Below are 20,065 nucleotides of genomic sequence, written 5' to 3' on the forward strand. Positions count from 1 at the left end.
TGTGCATGTGAAAAATCTGACACTTCATCAACTAATGTCCATACTCCTTGCGCACATGTGTGTAAATTTGGGGTAATGTCCGGTATTGCAAACCAGTTAAAAAGTGCAAAATATTGCCATTTCTGAATGCAAGCTCCCAGGAAGAGCAGAGTTTGAACAGGGGATACCTCCTGTGATATGTGAGGGGTGCATGTAATTTTAAACAAATGTTTACCTGTGCAAATATGTCTTTTTATATCAAATATAGATTGTGTGCAATTTGACAGGGGAGTGTCCTCTCTGCAAGCCATAAAATGACATCACACTGACACACACTTCCTTCCCCAATCAAGTGAGAAATGGAGGTTTGACCAATTAGAAGCTGAGAGAGAGGTAGGGTCAGTGATGATAGAACACACCCACATTGTAAACAGATAAAAGCAGATAGTGCAAGCCAAATAGACAGTCATTTTCCACTTGCAGCTGGAAGCTCTGCCAAAATTCCATACTTTACCTCCATCAACATCCAGAGATCCAGACTTCAAATCCCTCAATTTCCAGAATCCAGAAGCAGTGCTGTACCCAGAGAGAGAGCAGAGCTGACCCAGGCCAATGTTAGCAGAACCAAAGAGCTGAACCGGAGTCCAGTCTAAAACCTGACCAGATTCGTGGCGAGGCCCATTTAATTCAAGAATATAGTGTGAGTACCTAGAAAACTGTGCAGAACCAATCTCTTAGTTAAAATAATATAATCAATTCTATTTTAATCTAAGTAGAACTGCCTCCTAACTGTCACCTGTCATTTGTAAAGCTGTCACCTGTGATTTGCCAGTTGCAAGCTGCACTTGTCTTTGAACTTTAAAATTTCAATCTGAAAAACGACCTTTATTTAATCGCTCATATCTCTGTGACCGTTTGTGCTAGAGACTTGCAGTAACTTTCATCTGGAAGCTGAGATCCTAGGCTTTCCTAGGACCCCAAAATGATATTGCTAGCCCTTGTAGTTCCTCTGTAATCGCGCCAGACGCATTCGCAAATTTTGCAGCGATTTGAAAATTTCTCCACTTGCAAAAAGGTAGCTGCTTTTGCTTTCCTCTGAAAAAAATCGTTTGCCTCATAAAAACTATCCCTGCATCACTGCTAGAGTGAGCATGAGCTAATATTAACTAGATACCACTCCCCCTAAACCTCTAGAGGGAATTAAAAGCATTTTAGCATATTTTTTTTTTCATTGCCAGCACATTTAAAAGCATTTGGGCCGGTGTTTTCAACTTCTGTAGTCTAAGCTTGCTGGGGTGAACTGAATCACATTTGATTGCATTTCTGAGAACTGTGTGCCTTCCTTCCATTTCCTTGCATAGCATAAAAGGGGGGGGGGGGGGTGAATTGTCCAAGAAAGTGATTACATTGTCTTTTGCTGAAATCCTGTCAAGTTATTTTCTGTACTGCATTTCATTCCACATTGCATCCATTTGAAACCATAAAAGTATTGTTGCTATCTTATCCATTTCATGTCAACTCCTTAGTGATTATAAAGAAGTGTGCTAGTGCCAGATTCTCCGTTGTTAATCTTTATCATATCAGATTAAGTGTGATATTCAATTATAAATTTATTATAAAGCGTGATATTTATATATATATATATATATTGTTTAAATTATCAATTAAACCTTTTAACTTGCAAAACAGAACTACTTCTTGGCTCAGTGGGGTCAGGAGGATTCCAAGAGAGGGGTGTTATATAGGGGTAGTTATCCAGAACGCATGAACTGGACATAGTTATATCAATAAGGGTTTTCATTCAGTATTATAGACTAGGCGTTGACTTAGCTGTAGTGTTGAATTGAATCCTCTTACAACACGATGGAGAAACACAGCTGGAAATTGCCTCATTGTGCTTTTGTGATGTGCTAATGCACTGAACTTTTGATGAACTGCTGCTGCATGTGCTACTGTGTTGCTGGTGGACCCACTGGAGTCTTTCCACCAGCTCTACCATAGCCCACACCCCACCTCCAGCTCACGCCTGCGTACATCACCACCTTTACAAGAGGAGCAGAGTGAGCTGAGTGTCTGGTGGCCCGTGGGCCTCTGGCCTCATGGAAGAGGGCAGAACTTAACGTATTTCTAAAATCAAGAAGGACGGCGACTCTACCGCGACCTCATCATTGGAGGCCTTCCTCCTCTCGGTGTCAGCGAGTCCTGACCTGACCTTTTCTCTCCATGACCAAGGCGAAACGGGTAAGACTAAACGTGTATCTATGAATATTTCTCTTTTGGCTCCCCGACTGTTCAACGCAAATTACTCTTTACTTCACCCAGACGAGATTTGGCTCCCTCAGTGTGACGCACTGTTGCTCCACAAGAGCCTACTTCAACATTAACCATGGGCATACTAGGGAGGGTGGAGGTGGACGACTCCGAGAAGTCGCATGACGACCCCTCTTATTCTCCAGCATGGGGTCTGGCATGGATTCACATGCTCATGAATATTCCCTGTCGTCAGGCTGGGAATCCTCGGTAAAGAAAAAAACAGTATCAGTTTCGTTTCTGATCTGTCTTTCGTAGTAATAACCAATCACTGGTCTCTGCGTCATACTGACCACAGAAATGACTGCCCTCAAACCTAAGCACCGCCTCTGGCAGCCATCTTCAGATTTTTACTGCACGTTCATGTGTTGGGATCCTCGTGCTATTGCTCTCGAGCGTTAGTGCTATTTTTTCACATTTTTTCTCAAAAAACTTCGTTTTTTCAGTCAAAAGAGCCTCAAGCTCCACCGACTCTCCATCCGATCAACGGGGACCCATGTCGGATTCGTCTGCGCCCCTCAAGGGTGAAGATCTCGTTGAGCTACGCTTTTGGAGGACTCCAGAAGTTTCTCAGGCCCGGACATGGCCCAGGATAAGGGAAGCTCGACGCCCGGAAAGCTGTTCAGGATCTGCCCTGGATGCCAGCTGCAGAACGTCTTTAAGGAGGACGAACAATCCTTTTGTCTCTACTGCTTACATGAGGACAAGACGCACGTGGAGAAGGACTGTGCGTTTTGCGGCAATATGTCGGAGCGGACCATGAAGGACCGCCACCAATGTCTCGCCAACTGGCTGGAAGGGAAGAGCCCGTCAGGCGAGAAGAAGAGGAAGAAATCCGAGCGGTCTTCTAAGACCTTTGAGGACGCCCCGGCGACGGGGGTCCAACACAAGGCCAAGCACCGCGAGTCCGCTGGCACCGGGAGTGCCGAACGGTCGGGCTCTACGGGCGCCAGGCAGGGCGCACCCTCCCCGGCACCTTCAGCCACGAGCCAACGCTCTGGGTCGGGTAAGAGGAAGGGCGAGCACCCGGCGAAGCTCCTGGAGAGGCCCCGGTCGAGCTCGAAGGCCCCATCGGAGGGGGAGCGAGGCAGTGCCCCCCCCTCAAGGATAAGGCGGTGAGCGCACCCAAGGTGGTGAAGGCCTTAATCCATCTGGCCAAGCCCTCTATCGATACTGTCGCCGCGGCCCTGGCTCAGCCTGTGGAGGCTACACCAGTGGTGACGACCTCGGGGCTCAGAGTCTCCCTGCCACCTCGGAGGGAGTCCTCTTTTGTGCCCATCGATAGGACCCCCGTGAAACCCCCGGCGGGGAAGAAAAAGGGGGGGCAGGGCGTAGTCGTAGATTCGGCCTCAACCTCAGAGGAAGAGCTGATTGAGGTCTCAAGCCACGGCCTTGGCGTGGAAGAAGACCGGCCCGTCGTGATGGATCCCGACGCAGGTGACGACGACATCGTCGAGGATACCGACGGGGCTCCTGATCGCCCGTCGGATTCCCCTCTGCCAGTGCCGCAAGACAACTCGGCGGCCATTTTGTTGGCTATACAGTCCTTATGTTCAGAGATAAGGACGAGACTACCGTTGCCGACGGAGGAACCTCTCCCGTCGGGGGAGCCTGAACCGGGACCTTCTGGTGCTCCCCCGCCCAAGAAAAGAAGGATTCACCCTCCACCTCCTTTTCAGCCGTCGCGCCCCGTCCAGTCCTCCTCCCCGTCCACCCGAGGGGATGATACGGGGACTGACACGGCAGCGACGGGTATGGACGACGAGGTATACGACGAGGATCTACCGTCGTCACCTCCCACCAGGGTTTCTCCGCCCGACGAGATTGGATCGTTCCACTCCATGATCGCCAGGGCATCCGAGCTTTTCCAACTCTGCCCTGAGGAGAAGAAAAAGGAAGGATTCCTTTATCAACGGCGCGAGGCCAAGAGGAAGACGGTCCTCGCGGTGCCTCTACTGGGCGACATTTGGGATGAGGGCCTCGCCCTCCTCAAGAACCCTTCCACGACGCCAGCTAGAAGAGACCGGTACGAGAAGAAGTACCGGGTCCCGGACGGGGCCCCCCTGTGCCTCCGGGCGCAGCCTACCCCGGACTCCGTCGTCTCCACGGCGGCCAGGAAGAAAGCGGGGGGGGGTGCGGCCTCCACATCGACTTCCCCACCGGACGGCGAGGGAAAGAAATTGGACGCTATGGGACGCAGGGTCATCTCGTCTGCAGCGACGACGATTAAAGCGGTCAACGCCTGGGCTATCGTGGCCCGCTACGACAGGGAGCTATGGTACAAACTGGCTCCCCTGCTGGACTTCCTACCGGACGACAAGAGGGCGGATGCCCTGGAGATCCTACAGGAAGGCGAGGTGGCGTCGGACCACGCCATCACTATTGCGACGGACATCGCCGACACTGGGTTTCGCCAGTTGGGCAACGGCGTGTGCCTTAGGCGGCGTGGATGGCTCAGGGCTACGGACTTCCGTCAAGACGTACAGACCAGAGTCCTGGACATGCCGTTCGATGGGAACAACCTGTTTGGGGAAAACAGTGGACGATTCCCTTCAGGCCATTAAAGCGGACACTGAGACGGCCCGGGCCCTTGGGGTTCTGCAGCAACGACGGACGCCCTTTCGGAGCAGCGGAGGCAAGGGCGCCTCCAAAGGTTCCGGCGGCGGTTTCTCCACCTACCGTCAAGCGGCCCGCTCGTCGTCTCAGGAGGCCTACAGAAGACGAGGCAAGTCTGGCGGACCCCGCTGTCGTCGCCAAGGAGGTCAAGGCGGCAAAGCCTCGTCGAAACAGGATTGAACCGGCCGTGGGGTCGGGCCCCCACCGAAGCATCCCGGTGGGAGGCCGGCTGGCGAGCTTCGTCAGCGTGTGGGAGTCCATCTACACCGACCGTTGGGTGCTGGACGCCTTAGCCCGGGGCCACGCGCTCGAGTTTCAAAGAAGGTGCCCGCGCGTCCCCCCTGTGGCCAGGAAAGAGCTTCACGTCCCTCAGCTTCTCCTGGAGGTAAAGGCGATGCTCAGGAAGGGCGTCATCGAACTCGTCCCAAAGAGGCTTCGGGGCTCCAGAGTTTACTCGAGATACTTCCTCGTGAAGAAGAAGACGGGGAGGATGGCGCCCCATCCTAGACCTGCGACGTCTGAACAAGTTCATCAAGGCGCAGAAGTTCCGGATGGTCACCCTCCAGCACGTCCTGGGGCAGCTGGAGGAAGGAGACTTCCTGTCGTCGTTGGATTTGGAGGATGCCTACTTCCACATTCCCATCCTAAAGGGGCACCGAAAATTCCTCAGGTTTGTGGTCCAAGGGCGTCACTACCAGTTCAAAGCCCTCCCCTTCGGACTACGGTCGGCACCCAGGGTATTTACCAAGTGCCTTGCACCGGTGGCGGCGCGACTGCGCCGCGAGGGGATCCACGTCTACCCCTACCTGGACGACTGGCTCATCCGAGCCAAGACGAGGGAGCTCGCCGTGGAGCACACGGCAAGGACCGTCCAACTTCTCACGGACCTGGGATTCTCCCTGAACTTCGCCACGTCCCACCTGGTACCCGCGCAAAACGCACTGTTTCTGGGAGCGAAGCTCGACACAGTGTCCCTTCTGGCCTCCCCGTCGGAGGAAAGGACCAGGTCCATCCTGGGCAAGGTACAGCGGATGTTGGTTTCCGACGCGGCCAAGGTGAGGTCCATCAAGTCCCTCCTCGGAATGATGTCTTCTTGCATCTACCTCATTCCCATGTGCAGGCTCCGGATGCGCCCTTTGCAGGAGTTCCTGGATGCGCGCTGGATCCAAACGACGGGCGGCTTCGAGGAGAGGATCACACTCGACGAGAGTTTCCGCCGAGCGGTCCGGTGGTGGGGCACCCGCGCGCATCTGACGGCGGGCATGGACTTCAAAACCCCAGACCACCAGGACACAGTGACCACGGATGCCTCCCTGGAAGGGTGGGGAGCGCACACCGAAAATCTGCACGCGAGAGGCCTCTGGCTCCCGACGGAGAAGTCCCTCCATATCAACGTCCTGGAGCTCCGTGCAGTGTTCTGGGCCCTCAGGTCCTTCCTTCCTTCCGTCCCTCAAGGGCAAGGTGGTGAGGATCTTCACCGACAACACCACCACCATGTTTTACATCAGGAAACAGGGCGGAACCAGGTCCCCAGCACTGTCCAAGGAGGCGCAGGACCTGTGGCATTGGGCAGTCGCCCAAAGGATGTTTCTGGTGCCGTTTCAGCTGGCAGGGATAAAAAACACCATCGCCGACTCACTCAGCAGGGAGCTGCGCTCGTGCCACGAGTGGGAACTACGGCAGGATCTAGTGGATCGCCTCTTCCGACGGTGGGGCACACCCCAGATCGACCTGTTCGCGACGGCGACGAACTCCAAGTGCCGGAGGTTCGCCAGCAGGTTTCCCCAGGCGAGGAGCATGGGCGATGCTTTCTCGTTCCCCTGGGAGGGCCTGTTCCTCTACGCGTTCCCTCCTTTGCCACTGCTAATCCGGCTCGTCAACCAGCTCAAGAGGTCACGGTGCAGGATGATCCTCGTCGCACCTGCGTGGCCGAGGCAGATATGGTTCCCGGACCTTCTGGACTTGTCAGCGTCCCCGCCAATCAAGCTGCCGGTGGACGCGGATCTACTCTCCAGGGAAGGAGGCGCCATCCTCCACCACGACCCGAAATCGCTGAACTTGCAGGCCTGGCTCCTGCAGCGCTAGAGTTTGGAGGATACGAAATACCGGCCGACTGCAGAGAGGTTCTTGCAAAGGCCAGGGCGTCCTCGACTCTTAAATGCTACGGACACAAATGGAAGAGGTTCTCTGTCTGGTGCCACGCACAGAAGATTAACCCTCTACGGATTACGGCTCCCCAGGTACTGCCGTACCTGTTGACGCTGGCCAAAGCTGGACTGGCACACGCGTCCATCAAGATTCATCTTGCTGCGATCTCCCGATACACCAGAACCACGGGCCGGACGTCCCTGTGGTCTCATCGTCTGGTGAAAGAGTTCATGAAGGGACTGTTCAGATCGTTCCCGCCGGTGAAGGCGCCGGCCCCGACGTGGGAGCTCAACGTGGTGCTGACCAAGCTCATGGGACCTCCGTTCGAGCCTCTGCACTCGGCCCCGTTGAAGTTTCTGTCGTGGAAAACAGCGTTTCTTGTGGCCATCACCTCCGCACGACGGGTGGGAGAGATCCAGGCCCTTTCCTGCAAGGCCCCGTACTTGACTTTTCACGACACGAGGGTAGTGCTCAGGACGCACCCCTCCTTCATGGCCAAGCTACCGTCGGACTTCCATCTCAACGAACCCTTGGTGTTGCCTGTTTTCTTCCCGTCGCCTTCGTCGCCGGCTGAGAGGACTTTGCACTCGCTGGATGTGGCTAGAGCGCTGAAGTTCTACGTGGACCGCACAAAGTGTTTTCGGAAGACGTCACAACTCTTTGTGAACTTTGGACCTGTCAATCAGGGGAAGGCTCTCTCGAAGGCTTCCATTTCCAGATGGCTCTCCGGCTGTATCATGTACTGTCATCGGTTGGCAAACCGACCGCTGCCTGGCCGTCCGAGAGCCCATTCCACCAGAGCGATCGCAGCTACCACGGCGTTCCTTTCTGGTGTGCCCCTGTTGGACATATGCAGGGCTGCTACGTGGAGGTCGACGCACACCTTCACGAAATTCTACTGCGTCGATCGGGATTCCAGGGAGGAGTCCAGGGTCGGCCAAGCAGTGCTGCGCAACCTGTTCGCCTGAGGTGAGCCTGGTGAGGAGGTAAGATGCTTAATGTTGAGTTTGATGTAATGCTTAATGTTGAGCCTTTGCCACCTCCCGTGGTTGTGCATGTGTGTACTGCTATGTATTCTTTATTCATGAGCATGTGAATCCATGCCAGACCCCATGCTGGAGAAGGAACAAGTTACTTACCTGTAACTGTTGTTCTCCAGCATGGGTCTGGCATGGATTCACATGCGAACCCTCCCGCCTACCTCTCTGCGGCTCTTCACTTGGTCATACTGCCACTTCACGTGCTTCAAAATCTGAAGATGGCTGCCAGAGGCGGTGCTTAGGTAGAGGGCAGTCATTGGCTGTGGTGAGTATGACGCAGAGACCAGTGATTGGTTATTACTACGAAAGACCGATCAGAAACGAAACTGATACTGTTTTTTTCTTTACCGAGGATTCCCAGCCTGACGACGGGGAATATTCATGAGCATGTGAATCCATGCCAGACCCATGCTGGAGAACAACAGTTACAGGTAAGTAACTTGTTCCTTGTCTGCCAACCGGACCCTTTACTCCTAACACTAGACTTACTGCTTTGGACTCAGTTGTAGCGACCTCTGAACCACTTAGCCACGACACTGCTGGGAACAGTATTCCATTCTTGCCCCCAGCCGATGATGAACATCAGAGGCCAGCGGACCTTGCTTCCTCTTTGGGCCGCTGTAGGGGCCTAGATCCCCAGTTGCGAGATGGTTGCGAAAATGCAGGGCAGGTTGAGACCTCTAACTTAGGCTCTGAGTTGCCAAACATTGCGTTGCTCAAAATGAGCCTACCTCCCGGTGGCGAGGCCCTGGTGGTAAAAGCCCAGATACATGGAAATCCAAATGTCGTCATTGTGCCACACGATCCATCTAATAATGACAACATGGTTTTTCCTCCTGACCAACTAAATATGCAGAGAGGGCGAGCGAAGAACGACGATGGGCCAGAAGATGTCAACAGCCCTCCAGCTGTTAAGGAGTTGACTCTGCACAAAAATCAGGGACCTATACAGGGTCCTCTGATTCAACCAAAAAGAGCACATAAGAGCAGAAGACCTAGCAAATACAGCATTTGCCATATTTACAACGAAAAACAAAAGGGTGGACAAGGTACATTTGGCCAAATCAGGGTGTCAAGATCCTCTAACTATAAAAGCCAACACACTATCTATTCCGCATCAGAAACTGAAGAATGGTGCCACAAAACCGGCACCAAGGATATCTTTGCTAAACGTAAAGGATGGGCTGAATAAGAACGCACCATTGTGTGCTGCACCCAAGGTCCTTGCACCTGTGGGCGAGACCGCCACCAGTGAGACAAGTCTGTCACTTCAAATCTTGCTAGACCTCTCCACATATTCCATTGAGGATATGCAGATTAGTTCTCATGACTCGCGAGGCCCACTTGACCTTCCTTCGACCGAAATAGGACATGAAAACATCTCAAGTCCGCTGTTGGTGAGTCCACCCACCGCCTCCCGCCCCCACCCCCCTACCTTATTTCCTTACTATGGAAGAAAAAAGGAAAAGATCCCTCCTCAACCAAACCTACAAAGAGCCAACTGATGTGAACCTATCCAGGGGTTATACCCAAAATCAGCCTCGCTGCTAACACAAAAAGCTGGAGAACTAAGAACGGCATCCACTTCACAAGCTAAAGCCCTTCCAGCTTCACAGGGAACATTGAAAATTGCCGAGAATCAGCCTCTGGGCACAGCTACTAATGGCCATCATCAATAGGCCAACAGACGGGGAAGATTTATAAGAACAGAGTGACACAAACAGAAAATTTGAGGCCCCCTTGCTCCAAGATCCGAAATACCAGACGTTGAAACTTGAAAGAATTTTGGATAATGATGATAGGCTGATCCTTAATCGAAGGACAGTGTTGGATTTGTTTCACTGTATCCCCAACTTGAGGCAACTCTCCTCCAAAGATCAAAGATCTAAGAATAATCGAATTCGCGGGCGATCAGCGTACTGATCAAATCTACTTGCATCTGAGATCTCCAGTGATTAAGAGCATGCTGCTGGATGCAGCAGAAAGTATGTTGATGCTAGGTTTTGATCTGACGACACTTAAAGAATCAGAGAGGAGAGTAAGTCCTCCAGATGTGATATGTCGCCACGCACAAACTGCAGGCATGAAGGCCTAGTGGACGAAACAATCACAAAAGAAATGAATGTTGACAAATCAGAGCTAAAGTATTTGGACCCTCTTCATACTGGGCGTGCCCAGATTGGTCTTGGCCCAAGGTTAAACGTCACATTCCAAACACAAACTGGCTCGCAACAAACACGAAGCATTAGCCAGTTACCATCCGTGCCGACAGCCTTGATTAAAAACCAGGCCTGGACATGGCTGTCACGAGCATTGACAGTACATGATGATCTCTAGCAATTCAAACCTGCAACACTGAACGCGAAGAATTGAATTTGCAATTCCACCCAGAAACATCCCTGTCGGTCAATGGCTTCATGGAATACTCGAGGTTTTAGTCATCTGATAAAACCTAGTGAGATAAACCTGGGTTCCTACGATTTGCTATGTCTCCAAGAAACCTGGCTATGTATATTTTGGATGGGTTTGTGACATCACTAAGGACCGCTACAAAGGGCAAAAAGGGACGCCCGACTTCAGGCTTGTTAACAGCTATTAAGTCTAGAAGTCCATTGACTTTAATCAAATCTGTTTCAATGAGCCCATTGTCCCAAGAATTACTACTTACCTGGGAAATTGAGAACGATGCCTTCGTCTCTGCGACTCCAGCCAAACTGGTCATAATTAATGCCTATTGGAACCCGGCTGTTAAATCTAATGAAGCATTTATTAATCATATATCCAATCTAACAGACGACCCATACACAGTCCAACAAACACAAAATGTGATTGTATACAGCGACCTAAATACCTCATGTCTTTCTGGTAATGTCAAGGCACATACCACGCCACACTTGTCCTCTCAGAACTCCACAGCCATTATGTGGAACACACTAATGGCCACTAAAGACATGCATATGTTAAATGGAAACATTAAAGATGATTTGCCGCCTCAAGCGAACTGGGAAAGTGTGGGCCATTCATCCGTGATAGACTATATCTTTGTCTCGGGACAGTTTTTACCATTAGTTGCCTCGTTCAACATAATACAAAGAATAGCGATCACTGTTTGTTATTCATGGAATGGACAGGCTCTGTCCCGAACATCCGGCAAAAGATGTTGTCGGAACTGTCAGTCTCTGGTGGCAATACAGGTCTAAAACTGAAAAACAGCATGGTTAATCTTGCTGCATCCTTCAGGTCTAGGGGCTCACCGGTCGAGTACACCCCCTTCTAGAATTTTACCTGTCCAGTATCAACAAAAGACGCCGACCATGTCGGCATCATCTTCACAGCTTTAATCTGAAGCTTGTTAACCCTAGTAAGGTGGTGGAAAATCTCACCAGAGTGGCCAAGAAATCGGGAGAAGCACTCCACCAAGAAAACCTCTGGCAGGGAAAAAGGAGCTATAAGAATTGGCTCCATTTGTTGAGACTGTCGTCATACCAACAAGATTTGGAAACCATGCTTAAGACCTTGGTAAGATTTTTGGACTTTAATAAAATCACTGGGTCTACAGCTCAATGAGGACCAGGCGAATCCCATTAGCGAAGCCACTTGGATCGATCACTTTAAAAACGTATATGCTGCAGCCTTTTAAGTACTTGGGTGTTCAACGTAGCGATACATCAGCTGAAGTGCTGATTGTCACTCATTTAAGAGCTAGAACCAAGGCTCTGTCTAGTCGAGCACGCAATATGAATCAAAAATCTGGGCGGTTCTCCATCCTCCCAGTCCTTTCCTTCTTTAAAGATAAGTTCGTTCCAACTATCACATATGGATCTGAGGCCATGCCCAACATTTCTGCAACTGTATAGTCACAACTAGAGGGCCTTTTTTTGGAAGAAAGTCTTGGGTCTTCCATCAGCAACTCCAATCCAAACAATACAGTGCAAGTTGGGTCTGTCATCATTAAAATTAAGTGTTGGCTGGAAGGGCCTCGCTTTTTTGGGGAAATGTTTTCTACCTGAGCGTCCAGAAATTTTAGAAATGTTACATAAGGAGATTGTAGCTTCTAACGCTCCCATATTACAGAACTGGTAAGGTCAATGTGCGCATTGCTGGAAGAGATTGGATGTTCATTTAAGGTCCTTCTTACCAACCCAATGTTGATCAAACGCAAATTGAGCTGGACTGGATTAACACCTTCGACTCAGCAGCTAAATACAAATTGAACCCCATATTCCAACAGAATCACAGAAACTAGATGTAGTGTGCGAATACCTAATTCAATCCCGGATCGAACAAAAATGCGAGAGTAATTTCTCTGTATTCGCCTTGACCTCTAGCCAACGAACGAGATCCAAGCAATGCGTGGGCTATCTGAATCCAATAAATGCTGGTTCTCTAAAGACGCTCTGACTGTGGAATCACTGAAGCAGTTGGTCACCACTTGCCCAGCACTTGTGGAGAGTCGCACCAAACATTTCAGACATTTATTATTGGACCATCAGAGTGAGGAGAATCATGCATGGTGGTCACTGCTGATGGCAGGGAACAAGTCATGCCATGTGATTGTCCTGACTACATTTCTGGAGCCTTTACATACCATGTAAAGGAAAATGGGCTTGTTTTCTCCTTCTTTCTCTCTCGCTTTCCTTTCTATTTTCTGTTTTTCCCATGTTTTTTGGCTACGGTTCTTTTAGAAGGGATTGATTTAACTAATTTAGAAGGGAATGTTATACTGATCACTTGGATGTAAGCAGTACTTCGATTCTGCTTTGCTAAAAAAAAATGTTTTTCTATTAAAATGCAAGTAAAACATTTTTTCAAAATTACCAGTCGTAAGTCATTTGTTCTGGGAATTCAAAAAAGCATATGAGTCTAAAAAACATTCAATGCGTGAAAACAATTCATAGCTAATGAACGTATTGTGCAACAGTCACTTGAAAAATGACAATAGGTTATGAATCATGTATTCTTTCATTGACGAATTTTGAACATTTGCTTGATCTGTTTGTGTAATAAGTGGTGTATCTGCTTTTCTAAAGATTGGATTTACTACTGACCCACGCATGGCCCGCTCATCTCCTTACCCAACTGATGTTGCCCGTGTGGTGAATGCGCCTATTTTTCATGTCAACTCAGATGATCCAGAGGCAGTGGTCTATGTGTGCAATGTGGCAGCAGAATGGAGAAACACCTTCCACAAGGATGTGGTTGTTGATCTGGTATGTTGTCCTGGGATTATCCTGTCCATTCTGATATTTTTTTCTCCCCTACCTGTAACTATAAGTGCCTGTTTGACATTTTCCCCGACAGCCACCTAATTGTTGGCTCATTTTCCTATCTCGTATTTGTTTTGCTCTACACTGGTTTCGGATTCTAAAGAGGTATCTGGCTTGGTGTAAGCATGTTTTTTCTCTGGCACTCTAAACTAAATCAAAATATTGTGCACGGTGAATGTACATATTCTGTGATTTAATGATTGTGTGTTAATAAACTACTGGCTACTTTTGTGGCACATAGGTTCTGTGTACTTCCCTATTTTAATGTTTGTAGGTTTATAAAGCACATAGTCTCCTTGAAGTATCTTGGCGCTAGTTGAGAATGACAAGCTAACCAATAAGTCTTTATGGAAAAAGTTTGGATTGCCAGGACTTTTTTTTATAAGCCAGATGATTAGTAACCAAGCAGATTGCCATGGTTAATGAATATTCCTCTTGTCATGTGATTCCTGTGTAAACCAACCCTCCAGATGTATTCCTTTTTCCAAATAAAGATGGAACATATTAGACTAGCGTAAATCATCCATTATATTGGTGGACAGGTAACACATCTTCTGCCTCCTCCTATAACAGATATTGAGTCCCAAATCTTCCAGCCCACGTGCTGTGAAAAAGAACAACATTCCGAAAACAGAGAATGTCTTTAGCATTTTTGACCTATACACGATTACTCTGTCATTAGCCATTGACAGATTGAGTAGAATGTACCCAGACAGCTACATATGTATGCACCTTGTGAGCTTCTATTATCTCATCCCATAGCAAGACTGTCCCAGATTCCATAGGCACCATTTCCATAACTAAGGTACATCCACTTCACTTGGGTCACAGGGAATCCTGTCCGTATACCATGTTTTCCATGGTGTGGTGTGGCACATCAGCCCTCGTCTGATTTTCCAGAGGTTAACGGTTTAGATAAAATGTAGAGCAAACACTTGTTCACACATTTTCTTTAGAAACCTATTCTCTTTGTATGGCTAAGGTAAAGGTTATAATCGTTAGTCACAGAGAAGTAAAAACTGTAAGATAAATGTGTAAAACAAGCAACAATAGAAAAGTCTCAAGGTTTTTCACAGGTCGGTAAAGCTTTTTTCAGAGATTGCAGGTAATTTTAGGTGAAAGATTTTAACTTTACAGGAAGGGAGGGAAAATATAGTGCAAGAGAAACCAAGTGGACAAAGATAATCAGTTATGCTATGGTTGTTTAGACAGTTTTACTGAAGTCCATCCAGGGACTTTATGAAACTACCAGTGTACAGGGCCTGAGTACAGGTTTTCACTGACACAATAGGACCACTGTTAGGCAAGATTGTATGCAGTACCCTCTGGGTGCAATAAAATAACCTTGACTTCCTGGCAATAGGGAACCCAACCTTTGGTATTAGTCTGAACTACACAGGTTGGTAGTGTGGCTGAGCAGCCAGGCTTATCGCAAGAGCGGTCAATGTGAGCAGTAATGGTGTGACACAGTTTCACAGTACAGTTATACAAATAAACACTTACACTCAAGGTTTCTTGATAAAACAATTATTAATTTATTTCAGTCAGCTGTATAAACCTTCGTCAGAAGGGAGCAATATATATGTAACAATTAAAATACACGTGAAAACACACTCTTTGTTACTGTAAATCAGATGATACCCATTGGGGATGGCACACAGACACTACTTACACCCTCAGGTGACTTAAATAGCTAGGACACTGTGGACATTGATTCAACACTGGTACAGTTAGAGCAATACCGAGTTTGGTGTGAAAGATAGAATAGAGGAATAAAACAAAGCTTAATAAATAATTTGTAAACGGTTAAGTATTTTTGAAACCTTCCAATGGTCAGTAAATTAATCCTTTCCTGGGAAAAGATAAAGCAGAGAGTCGAGGTAAGAGGAGTCACTCAGGGAGCCAGGACAGCAATGTTAATTGCACAATGTCAAGGGGAGCTGAAGCTCTTCTTTGTAGGTAGGTAAAACGTCTTGGACAATGTTTGTAGAAATGTTTGTTGAAAATGGAACACTTGAAGGGCCACAAGTTGGGAGGCTTGTGAGGCCAAAACTTGAGCAACTCTGAAAGGTAAACCAGACAGGTCTCAACTGAGAGCAAGCAAGGCTACACACCAAGAAGTAAGTTCTCTTAGACTTTACAGTTCCTCTGGTTAGAAGAAATGGTTCCAGCTGGCTTCTGTTCCTGTACAACTCTGCAGATCCAGTTGTTCCTGACCCTCTGTTGTGGGGACAAGAGGGAGGACATCTGGGGACTCCTGCTCTGCAATGGGACGGTCAGCGGCAGCAATGAGCAAACTTCAATTCAGCGGTCCTTCAGTATTTCAGCTCCTCGCGTCTCACAGCAAATGGCAACACTGCAGTTCTCGGATACCACTTCAGACTTTCCACGCATCTGGGGTCCAGTACTCTGAGTTGGCACAGGCTTGGTCAGTCCTGCATCGGGGAAGTCAGAAGGATCTTCCTAGCGCTCGGGTATGACTTAAAAGCAACGCACACAATCTGGTGTTCCTTTCCCTGGCACTTCAGTTCCAGCAGCAGCCACAGTGGAAATACAACCAGCTTCGAGAGGATGTCCAGACACGGGCTTACTTTGGAGTTGATTGGTCCTACCAACTCAAAGGGAGAAGTCGTCCTTGCAGGGCTTCTCTAGTCGAGGTGAATTTGAAGCTTCAGGACAGCAGCAGGGATTCACCGGGCAAACCAACGGTCCAGGAGTTGCAGCAGACGTTTCTTACAAGTTCTTCTGATTTCTTCGTCCAGTGGTCGACTCTGCCTTCCAAGCCAAAAAGCTTGCCTTTCATGCAGGTTTCTCCAGCATGAGGTCTGGCATGGATTCACATGCTCATGAATATTCCCCGTCGTCAGGCTGGGAAACCTCGGTAAAGAAAAAACCAGTATCAGTTTCGTTTCTGATCTGTCTTTCGTAGTAATAACCAATCACTGGTCTCTGCGTCATACTGACCACAGCCAATGACTGCCCTCTACCTAAGCACCGCCTCTGGCAGCCATCTTCAGATTTTTACCGCACGTTCATGTGTTGGGATCCTCGTGCTATTGCTCTCGAGCGTTAGTGCTATTTTTTTTCACGTTTTTCTCAAAAACTTCGTTTTTTCGGTCAAAAGAGCCTCAAGCTCCACCGACTCTCCATCCGATCAACGGGGGCCCATGTCGGATTCGTCTGCGCCCCTCAAGGGTGAAGATCTCGTCGAGCCACGCTTTTGGAGGACTCCAGAAGTTTCTCAGGCCCGGTCATGGCCCAGGAGAAGGGAAGCTCGACGCCCGGAAAGCTGTTCAGGGTCTGCCCTGGATGCCAGCTGCAGAACGTCTTCAAGGAGGACGAACACTCTTTTTGCCTTTACTGCCTACATGAGGACAAGACGCACGTGGAGAAGGACTGTGCGTTTTGCGGCAACATGTCGGAGCGGACCATGAAGGACCGCCATCAACGTCTCGCCAACTGGCTGGAAGGGAAGAGCCTGTCCGGCGAGAAGAAGAGGAAGAAATCCGAGCGGTCTTCTAAGACCTTTGAGGACGCCCCGGCGACGGGGGTCCAACATAAGGCCAAGCACCGCGAGTCCGCTGGCACCGGGAGCGCCGAACGGTCGGGCTCTACGGGCGCCAGGCTGGGCGCACCCTCCCCGGCACCATCAACCACGAGCCAACGCTCTGGGTCGGGTAAGAGGAAGGCCGAGCACCCGGCGAGGCTCCTAGAGAGGCCCCGGTCGAGCTCGAAGGCGGAGGGGGAGCGAGGCACTTTCCCCCCCCCTCAAGGATAAGGCGGTGAGCGCACCTAAGGTGATGAAGGCCTTAATCCATCCGGCCAAGCCCTCTATCGAGTCTGTCGCGGCGGCCCTGGCTCAGCCTGTGGAGGCTACGCCAGTGGTGGCGACCTCGGGGCTCAGAGTCTCCCTGCCACCTCGGAGGGGGTCCTCTTTTGTGCCCATCGATAGGACCCCCGTGAAATCCCCCGTGGGGAAGAAAAAGGGGGGGCAGGGCGTCGTCGTAGATTCGGCCTCAACCTCGGAGGAGGAGCTGGTCGAAGTCTTAAGCCACGGCCTCGGCGTGGAAGAAGACCGGCCCGTCGGGATGGATCCTGACGCAGGTGACGACGACATCGTCGAGGGTACCGACGGGGCCCCTGATCGCCCGTCGGATTCCCCTCTGCCAGTGCCGCGAGACAGCTCGGCGGCCATTTTGTTGGCTATACAGTCCTTATGCTCAGAGATAAGGACGAGACTACCGTTGCCGACGGAACCTCTCCCGTCGGGGGACCCAGAACCGGGACCTTCTGGGGATCCCCCTACCAAGAAAGGAAGGATCCACCCTCCCCCTCCTTTTCAGCCGTCGCGCCCCTTCCAGCCCTCCTCCCCGTCCACCCGAGGGGATGATACGGGGACTGACACGGCAGCGACGGGTACGGACGACGAGGTATACGACGAGGATGTACCGTCGTCGCCTCCCACCAGGGCTTCTCCGCCCGACAAGATTGGATCGTTCCACTCCATGATCGCCAGGGCATCCGAGCTTTTCCAACTCTGCCCTGAGGAGAAGAAGGAAGGTTTCCTTTATCAGCGGCGCGAGGCCAAGAGGAAGACGGTCCTCGCAGTGCCTCTATTGGACGACATTTGGGAAGAGGGCCTCACCCTCCTCAAGAACCCTTCCACGACGCCAGCTAGAAGAGACCGGTACGAGAAAAAGTACCGGGTCCCGGACACGGCCCCCCTGTGCCTCCGGGCGCAGCCTACCCCGGACTCCGTCGTCTCCGCGGCGGTCAGGAAAAAAGCGGGGGGGGTGCGGCCTCCACATCGACTTCCCCACCGGACGGCGAGGGAAAGAAATTGGACGCTATGGGACGCAGAGTCATCTCATCTGCAGCGACGACGATTAAAGCTGCCAACGCCTTGGCTATCGTGGCCCGATACGACAGGGAGCTCTGGTACAAACTGGCTCCCCTGCTGGACTTCTTGCCGGACGACAAGAGGGCAGAGGCCCTGGAGATCCTGCAGGAAGGTGAGGTGGCTTCGGACCACGCCATTACCGTTGCGACGGACATCGCCGACACTGGGTTCCGCCAGTTGGGCAACGGCGTTTGCCTTAGGCGGCGTGGATGGCTCAAGGCTACGGACTTCCGTCAAGACGTTCAGACCAGAGTCCTGGACATGCCCTTCGATGGGAACAACCTGTTTGGGAAAACAGTGGACGATTCCCTTCAGGCCATTAAAGCGGACACCGAGACGGCCCGGGCCCTTGGAGTTCTGCAACAACGACGGACGCCCTTTCGGAGCAGCGGAGGCAAGGGCGCCTCCAAAGGTTCCGGCGGCGGTTTCTCCTCCTACCGTCAAGCGGCCCGCACGTCGTCTCAGGAGGCCTACAGAGGACGAGGCAAGTCTGGCGGACCCCGCCGTCGTCGCCAAGGACAAGGCGGCAAAGCCTCGTCGAAGCAGGATTGAACCGGCCGTGGGGTCGGGCCCCCACCGAAGCACCCCGGTGGGAGGCCGGCTGGCGAGCTTCGTCAGCGTGTGGGAGTCCATCTCCACTGACCGTTGGGTGCTGGACGCCTTGGCCCGGGGTTACGCGCTCGAGTTTCAAAGAAAGTGTCCGCGCGTCCCCCCGTGGCCAGGAAAGAACTTCACGTCCCTCAACTTCTCCTGGAGGTAAAGGCGATGCTCAGGAAGGGCGCCATCGAACTCGTCCCAAAGAGGCTTCGGGGCTCCGGAGTTTACTCGAGATACTTCCTCGTGAACAAGAAGACGGGGGGATGGCGCCCCATCCTAGACCTGCGACGTCTGAACAAGTTCATCAAGGCGCAAAAGTTCCGGATGGTCACCCTCCAGCACGTCCTGGGTCAGCTGGAGGAAGGAGACTTCCTGTCGTCGTTGGATTTGGAGGATGCCTACTTCCATATTCCCATCCTAAAGGGGCACCGAAAATTCCTCAGGTTTGTGGTCCAAGGGCGTCATTACCAGTTCAAAGCCCTCCCCTTCGGACTACGGTCGGCACCCAGGGTGTTCACCAAGTGCCTCGCACCGGTGGCGGCGCAGCTGCGCCACGAAGGGATCCACGTCTACCCCTACCTGGACGACTGGCTCATCCGAGCCAAGACAAGGGAGCTCGCCGTGGTTCACACGGCAAGGACCGTCCAACTTCTCACGGACCTGGGATTCTCCGTGAACTACGCCAAATCCCACCTGGTACCCGCGCAAGACGCTCTGTTTCTGGAAGCAAGGCTCAACACAGTGTCCCTTCTAGCCTCCCCGTCGGAGGAGAGGACCAGGACCATCCTGGGCAAGGTGCAGCGGATGTTGGTGGCCAACGCGGCCAAGGTGAGGTCCATCAAGTCCCTCCTCGGAATGATATCTTCCTGCATCTACCTCATTCCCATGTGCAGGCTCCGGATGCGCCCGTTGCAGGAGTTCCTGGACGCGCGCTGGATCCAAACGACGGGCAGCTTCGAGGAAAGGATCACACTCGACGAGAGTTTCCGACGAGCGATCCGGTGGTGGGGCACCCGCGCGCATCTGACGGCGGGCATGGACTTCCAGACCCCAGCCCACCAGGAGACAGTGACCACGGATGCCTCCCTGGAAGGGTGGGGAGCGCACACCGAAAATCTGCACGCAAGAGGCCTTTGGCTCCCGACGGAGAAATCCTTACATATCAACGTCCTCGCGCTCCGTGCAGTGTTTTGGGCCCTCAGGTCCTT

The 20,065-nt window shown here is 51.2% G+C and overlaps 1 protein-coding gene across 3 annotated transcripts in view; it reads left to right on the plus strand.

Annotated features, from left to right (window-relative positions):
* OGDH (oxoglutarate dehydrogenase) overlaps nt 1-20,065 on the plus strand; it is a 1,050,082-nt gene that overhangs the window by 750,253 nt on the left and 279,764 nt on the right. For all 3 annotated transcript variants that reach the window (XM_069618964.1, XM_069618966.1, XM_069618965.1), the window contains exon 11: nt 13,124-13,303. In XM_069618964.1, the coding sequence (XP_069475065.1) occupies nt 13,124-13,303 (180 nt within the window). The remainder of the gene's footprint in view (nt 1-13,123; nt 13,304-20,065) is intronic.

The sequence above is a fragment of the Ambystoma mexicanum genome, chromosome 10 (assembly GCF_040938575.1).
Source record: "Ambystoma mexicanum isolate Mex_15411 chromosome 10, UKY_AmexF1_1, whole genome shotgun sequence".
NCBI classification, from domain to species: Eukaryota; Metazoa; Chordata; class Amphibia; order Caudata; family Ambystomatidae; genus Ambystoma; species Ambystoma mexicanum.